Here is a 7889-nt window from a genome sequence, read left to right as displayed (position 1 = left end):
TCGGTGAGATCATGCTGCTGATGAGACGTTTCTAATGCGCAGATCAGAAAAACGTTTACGTGGAAATAAAAGCTCAAACCCTCGATGGGTGCGAACGCTGCCACTAATAAATTCGACTTTCCTGTAAACCACTCCTTCAGCGTTACAGATGAAAAACACTACGAGGGCCAGAAACATTATCAACGTCCGCAAACTCATCACCACAGATGTGGCTAGATCTGACTTGTGGGTGTGTCTGGGGTCTGACACACAGGAAAAACATCAACATGATAAGAATTAGTGTCTAATTAAATTCATTAACTTTAACAAAAAGAAAAGGGGAAAGTAAAGATACAAGAAAGGAACGAGTGGCGACATGAAACGTGAACCCGTTTGGACAAAAAGTACACGTAGATACAGTTTTAATGCTCTTGAGCAACGTTAGCAACCAGTGCACGTAACCTTTATATACACACTTACGCCTGCGTGATCAAATATTCTGCATTTCAACATAAAGTAAAGAGCATTCGCTGCAAAAACACACACACACACACACACACACACACACACACACAGCAGAGAAACAGGAAGATGTGTGTGAAAAAAAAAGAGTTCAAAACCCCAGATGATGTCTAGATACAGAAATAAACCCGATAATGCATTTCGAAAGAAAAACTATTTCAGCAGCATCTCAGCACAAGAAACCAGGAGCTTGACAATTTTATTTGACAGATTTCCATTCCTTCGTCAGGATAAAGAATAATATCGGAGTAATTACTTATACATTTTGTGCTTAAGGCTCTGGGTTACTGATCAGAAGGCCCTGGAATCACCATGCTGCCAATCTCGGGAGCCCTTGAGCAAGGCCCTTATTTATTAGTGCTCCAGGGGGCGCTGTAACATGGCTGACCCTGCGCTCTGACCCCAGTTTCTGTAAATGTACATGTGACATGTAAATCTCCCTTTTTTTAATATATAAAACACATTTTTTTGATTTCATACTGATTACATCGACTTTGCTGCAATTTCTAAGTAAAGCAAAGCTCAAATCAAATGTAAGAAACGTGGAAAGAAGTTAGCAGCTCTAGTTGAAGTATTAGTGATGGTGAGAGTCACCGATTCGCGTCGGCATCAAATTGAACGACGTGATTGTCGATTTAAAAAAATTTGTTGCCATTTGTATCGCAAAGCACCGTTTTTGACATTAGTTTAAAAAAAAAATATTTGATTTATACATTATTAGTAGTAGTTTTGCTTTACTTTTATTATTGAGAAAGTGACCAATATTTGATAAGTAAATCTAACATTTTATTTCAATTCTGATGGAATATTTGATCCAAAATACACACAAAGCCTGATTGTTTTGGACATACGACACCCTGGAACTGGAACTGAAACTGGGTGTGTTAATGAGTTTAACACAGTTTATTTTGGAGAAAAAAAAACAAAAAAAAACCACAACCGAGTTTTGCTGAAGCTTTCACTGCTGGAAGGGGGGGATGGGGGGTTTGGGAAGGAAGCTGCGGGAGGAAATGGTGGGCTACGCTTCCTGAGTGCAATTACCGAGAAGTCTGGAGGTTTTAGGTCACACGCAACCCTGCAGGCGTCATTACTGCTGAACTAGTTGTGATTGGACTTGTCCCTCAGTCAATCAGTCCGATTCCTCAGACGACGGTAGACTTTACTCTTAAAAATGTGTAAAAATTATAGATAAAAAAAATTATCCGAGCCGAATCACTCATGCTCACAAAAGTAAGTGCACCCCTCACCTTTCAGCAACCTTTTTATTACATCTTCAAGTACTGTAGAAATTAAACAGATATATTTGAGAGTATATCCAGTAAGATAACAACATGCGGAGGTTAACGTCTAAATATCTGGCAACAAAAGTGAGTACGCCCTGAAAACAGCTGTACGTCATGTAATCGTGCGAAGCCACACATCCTGTTCGCCACGTTCAGGTTTTTTGCCTGTTTGTCAGGACCATACAAATGTGTGGATCTTGTATTAGAGCTGATGAAATTTGGTGCTTGGGGTCGATTCCCTCATACTGACCACTGGATGTTCAACATGGAACCTCATGGTAAAGAACTCTGAGGATTTGAGAGAGTTACAGTACAGTGGTCAGAGTCATACAGAGGTTTTCCGCTCGGACCTCGTAAGTGTCAATCAAAGAGGATGCAGAAGCTGCTTTAAAAAAAAAACAGACGCATGAGTGCTGCAGCATTGCGTTAGAAGTTGCATGTCGGTGCTCAGACCACACGTCGCACACTGAGGTTTGCAGGCCGTCGTCTGAGAAAGCACCAGCACACCAGGACAAATTTTTTTTAATTGTAAGCACATCTCAGCAGGGCTCCAGTGTGTACCAAGAGAAGGAACCCAGGAAGAACACTAGACTTTTGGTGTGACTTGGGACACTAGACTTTTCCCGACATTGTTAGCACAAAGCTGGAGGTTTGATACACAATCGTAGGACATTTACGAGATACTCGTCACCTCACCTCCATCAGATATTAACACCCTGAATAATATCTCACAAATCTCCAGAAAATCTAGTGGAACATCTTCCCAGAAGAGTGGAGTTTATTATAAGAGTAAATAAAGACTAAATGGGAATGGGATGTTCAAGTGGAAGAACAGAATACACAAATTATGTAGTTATTTTTTTTTTTTAGTTGTTTCTATTTTTAAAACACCAGCACACCATGACAAATTCCTCATACATGCAACCCATGATGCTGGACAATAAAGATGATTCTGAGCCATACAAATCAAAAGATCAATCATTGCGAATGAATAATAAACTCTCACCTGTCCGTTTCTCCCCAGCTCGAGCTCCACCACAGCCACGGGGCTGTTAGACATCTGCCCCCTGCTGGTAGCGGTCTGCAGGTCCACCCTCCAGTTCAGTCCTCTCAGTGCAGGCTCCCAGCGGCTCTGTGACACCAGGCTCTCTCGCACCCGGGTACGGTGTCCCTTCCAGAACCTCGCCAGAGCCGCCGTCTGCTCCGGGCTCGTACCTCCACCACCATGCTTACGCGACTGAGCCGTCAGAAATGCCTCCAGCTGGGCCTGGTCCATATCCGCCACAGCCACGGACTGAGCACAGGGACAGAGGGAGAGGAGAGGAGAGGAGAGGAGAGAAGAGAAGAGAGCAGAGGAGCGATAAGGAGAAGAAAGGAGAGGAGGAGAGAGCAGAGGAAAGGAGAGTAGAGCAAAGCAGAGGAGTGGAAATAAGGAGAAGAGATGAGAGGAGAAGAGATTATATGAAGTACTGCTGAGACATTAACTATTACTATCGCTCATCCCCGCCTCCAATTATCTTTTACCATCCCTCTCTCTGTTTATTTTTTTTCTTTATATCCATTTATCTTTTCTATTTTTTTTCACTTTTCTTCTTCTTGCATCAATTTTTCCTTTTCCCTTTATTTATAACTCCTTTCTTTTTCATTTCTCCTTTTTCTTCTTTATTGTTAACTTACTTATTTTTATTCCTTTTTCCTATATTTTTCTTTCCACCTCTTTCCATCCATCCATCCATCCATCCATCCATCTATCCATCCAATCTATCTGTGGAATTACATAAAACTAAACACTGCCACCTAGAGGCCAGTATTTTATGGTTTTGAAAAGAACCATGACCCTTTCGCATGTTTCTATGTAATGTAACGGTATTAATATTTACTTTGACCAAACAAATCTATAAATGTCCAGATGTTCCACTTTATTTTCAGAAAAATCCTCCCTTCACACACACTCAGCATCCGGACACTTCATTTCTCCAAACATTCATCTGAAATATTTTGCTGTGTCTCTTCTAAAACTCTCTAAAGATGTTCTTCACTAGATGGCGATTTCTTTGTGATCCACTTCATCCCAGAGCAGTTCAGTAGGATTTAGAAGCAGTAACTGGGCAGATGATTCCATGATAGACGTCACTCCAGACGACTGTTAATCACATTCTTCACAAGACGACTACAGTGTTAATGTAGTGTATAAACACTGATTTGTTTGTATTGAATGGAGGCACAGCAGAAGAGGAACATAAACACGCTTCCAGATTAATAATGAGTCAAATCCTGCCGTAAGAACCGACACATGAAATGATCTGCCCCACCCCTGGGTTTCCTCTGGGTTTTCCGGTTTCCTCCTAAAAACTTTGCAGAAGGAGATCCGGCTTCTCAAATTGTCAACCAAAAGTTGGAGGGAATGAATAAGTGTGTGTGTGTGTGAGAGTGGATGGATGGATGGATGGATGGATGGATGGATGGATGGCTGCGTGAGTGATTGGGCGAGTGAGTGAGTGAGTGGATGGATGGATGGGTGAGTTAGTAAATGGATGGATGGATGCGTAAGTGAGTGAGTAAGTGGATGGATGGATGGATGGATGGATGGATGGATGGATGGATGGATGGATGGATGGATGGATGGATGGATGGATGGATGGATGGATGGATGGATGGATGGATGGATGGATGGATGGGTGAGTGAGTTAGTGAGTGGATGGATGGATGGATGGATGGATGGATGGATGGGTGAGTGAGTTAGTGAGTGGATGGATGGATGCGTGAGTGGATGGATGAGTGAGTGGATAAATGAGTGAGTGGATGGATGAGTGAGTGAGTGAGGGATGGACGAGTGAGTAAATATGTGAGTGGATGGATGGGTGAGTGAGTGTGTGAGGGATGGATGAGTGAGTTAATGAGTAAGTGAATGGGTGAGTGAGTGAGTGGATGAGTGAGTGAGTGAGTGGATGAGTGTGTGAGTGTGTGAGTGAGTGGATGAGTGTGTGAGTGAGTGAGTGAGTGAGTGAGTGGATGAGTGTGTGAGTGAGTGAGTGAGTGGATGAGTGAGTGAGTGAGTGAGTGAGTGAGTGAGTGAGTGAGGGATGGGTGGGTGAGTGGATGGATGAGTGAGGGAGGGGTGGGTGAGTGGATGGATGGATGAGAGTGAGTGTGTGAGGGATGGATGAGAGTGAGTGTTTGAGGGATGGATGAGTGAGTAAATGAGTGAGTGAATGGGTGAGTGGATGGATGGATGAGTGAGTAAATGATTGGGTGAATGGGTGAGTGGATGGATGGATGAGTGAGTAAATGAGTGGGTGGTTGGGTGGGTGAGTGAGTGGATGGATGGGTGAGTGAGTGGATGGATGAGTGAGTGGATGGATGAGTGAGTAAATGAGTGGGTGGGTGAGTGAGTGAGTGAGTGAGTGAGTGAGTGAGTGGATGGATGGGTGAGTGGATGAGTGAGTAAATGAGTGGGTGGGTGAGTGAGTAAATGAGTGGGTGGGTGGGTGAGTGAGTAAATGAGTGGGTGGGTGAGTGGATGGATGGATGAGTGAGTAAATGAGTGGGTGGTTGGGTGGGTGAGTGAGTGGATGGATAGGTGAGTGGATGGATGAGTGAGTGGATGAGTGGGTGGGTGAGTGAGTGAGTGAGTGGATGGATGGATGGGTGAGTGGATGAGTGAGTAAATGAGTGGGTGGGTGAGTGAGTAAATGAGTGGGTGGGTGAGTGAGTGAGTGGATGGATGGGTGGGTGAGTGAGTGAGTGGATGCGTGAGTGGATGGATGAGTGAGTGGATGAGTGAGTAAATGAGTGAGTGAGTGGGTGAGTGAGTGATTGAGTGAGTGAGTGGATGGATGGGTGAGTGGATGAGTGAGTAAATGGGTGGGTGGGTGAGTGAGTGAGTAAATGAGTGGGTGGGTGGGTGAGTGAGTAAATGAGTGGGTGGGTGAGTGGATGGATGGATGAGTGAGTAAATGAGTGGGTGGTTGGGTGGGTGAGTGAGTGGATGGATGGGTGAGTGGATGGATGAGTGAGTGGATGAGTGAGTAAATGAGTGGGTGGGTGAGTGAGTGAGTGAGTGGATGGATGGATGGGTGAGTGGATGAGTGAGTAAATGAGTGGGTGGGTGAGTGAGTAAATGAGTGGGTGGGTGAGTGAGTGAGTGAGTGGATGGATGGGTGGGTGAGTGAGTGAGTGGATGCGTGAGTGGATGGATGAGTGAGTGGATGAGTTAGTAAATGAGTGAGTGAGTGGGTGAGTGAGTGATTGAGTGAGTGGATGGATGGGTGAGTGGATGAGTGAGTAAATGGGTGGGTGGGTGAGTGAGTAAATGAGTGGGTGGGTGGGTGGGTGGGTGAGTGAGTAAATGAGTGGGTGGGTGGGTGGGTGAGTGAGTAAATGAGTGGGTGGGTGAGTGAGTGAGTGAGTGGATGGATGGGTGGGTGAGTGAGTGAGTGAGTGGATGCGTGAGTGGATGGATGAGTGAGTGGATGAGTGAGTAAATGAGTGAGTGAGTGGGTGAGTGAGTGATTGAGTGAGTGGATGGATGGGTGAGTGGATGAGTGAGTAAATGGGTGGGTGGGTGAGTGAGTAAATGAGTGGGTGGGTGGGTGGGTGAGTGAGTAAATGAGTGGGTGGGTGAGTGAGTGAGTGGATGCGTGAGTGGATGGATGAGTGAGTGGATGAGTGAGTAAATGAGTGAGTGAGTGGGTGAGTGAGTGATTGAGTAAGTGGATGGATGGATGGGTGAGTGGATGAGTGAGTAAATGGGTGGGTGGGTGAGTGAGTGAGTGAGTAAATGAGTGGGTGGGTGGGTGAGTGAGTGAGTAAATGAGTGGGTGGGTGAGTGAGTGAGTGAGTGGATGGATGGGTGGGTGAGTGGATGGATGAGTGAGTGGATGAGTGAGTAAATGAGTGAGTGAGTGGGTGAGTGAGTGATTGAGTGAGTGGATGGATGGATGGATGGGTGAGTGGATGAGTGAGTAAATGGGTGGGTGGGTGAGTGAGTGAGTAAATGAGTGGGTGGGTGGGTGAGTGAGTGAGTAAATGAGTGGGTGGGTGAGTGAGTGAGTGAGTGAGTGGATGCGTGAGTGGATGGATGGATGGATGGATGGATGGATGGTGTAGAAACTGGACATCATTCTCAGCACAATGGATTAAACATGAATGCACTGTATGTTTATCACTACAGTTTGGAATGAGATTCAGTGTTTTGGAGTCTTGATCTCGCCTTTTCTCAGTGCATTCTGAATACTGTAATAAGTAAAAACTGCTGAGTGTCTAAACCCCATGTGACTGCAGGAGATACTGGAGTCTGAAGGAGAACATCACCATTATAATCCTGATTTAAACACAACTACACTGTTCGTCACCCTGCGGCTAAATCGCTTAGCTTAATAACGCACTTTATACCTTTAAAAGGCCCCTCATTTTGTCATACAGAGCCCGAAACTCGTCCTGAGACACGGCGGGGTAAAGCTCATCCCTCAGCAGCTCCTCCGTGATCTCCGAGTTCCCGTAATAAACTCTCTGCGCGATTCCGTTCAGCAGACCGCACAGCGCCTTCACCGCCTCCACCTCCGTCTCCGCCATGTTGACTGCTGACCGGGCAGTCATGTGACCCGCGAGCTCACGTGACCTAAAGGCGCGTTCACGTCAAGATGCCTCGTGATCTGATTGGACAGCGGCTTATCGCGCTGAATGCATGAGTTTTCTTTCTTTCTTTCGTTCTTTCTTTCTTTCTTTCTTTCTTTCTTTCTTTCTTTCTTTCTTTCTTTCTTTCTTTCTTTCTTTCTTTCTTTCTTTCTAGTTACATTTCTTACATTTCTTACTTTTCTTTCTTTCTTTCTTTCTTTCTTTCTTTCTTTCTTTCTTTCTTTCTTTCTTTCTTTCTTTCTTTCTTTCCTTCTTTCTGTTGACATTTCTTTCTTTTAACATTTCTTTCAATATTTCTTTCTTCCTCTTTCTTTATGTTGATCTTTTCATCTTTATATCTCTCTATCATTTCCTCTTTTGCATCTCTACATGCTTTTGTATCTTTATTTTATTCTCTTTTCTTCTTTGTCTTTATTTTCTGATATAATATGTCCTTTTGTCTTACTTATTGCTACAGCTTTTTTTTAC

At 44.4% G+C, this 7889-nt stretch overlaps 1 protein-coding gene across 2 annotated transcripts in view; it reads right to left on the bottom strand.

Moving 5' to 3' along the window:
• Positions 1-7399, bottom strand: part of commd1 (copper metabolism (Murr1) domain containing 1) — a 7751-nt gene extending 352 nt beyond the window's left edge. The window contains exons 1-2 of one of the 2 annotated variants that reach the window (XM_083522879.1): positions 7179-7399; positions 2710-3078 (exon numbers count right to left, since the gene is read on the bottom strand). In XM_083522879.1, the coding sequence (XP_083379005.1) occupies positions 2710-3078; positions 7179-7382 (573 nt within the window). In that variant the 5' untranslated portion in view covers positions 7383-7399. Of the gene's footprint in view, positions 1-2622; positions 3079-7178 lie in introns of those variants that run through there. The other variant, XM_083522878.1, reaches the window with a different exon arrangement.
• Between the last annotated feature and the right edge of the window lie 490 nt (positions 7400-7889).

The sequence above is a fragment of the Silurus aristotelis genome, assembly GCF_946808225.1.
Source record: "Silurus aristotelis genome assembly, chromosome: 20".
Lineage (NCBI taxonomy): Eukaryota > Metazoa > Chordata > Actinopteri > Siluriformes > Siluridae > Silurus > Silurus aristotelis.
The sequence above is the reverse complement of the archived record's forward strand: the minus strand, read 5'-3'. Positions and strand labels throughout refer to the sequence as shown.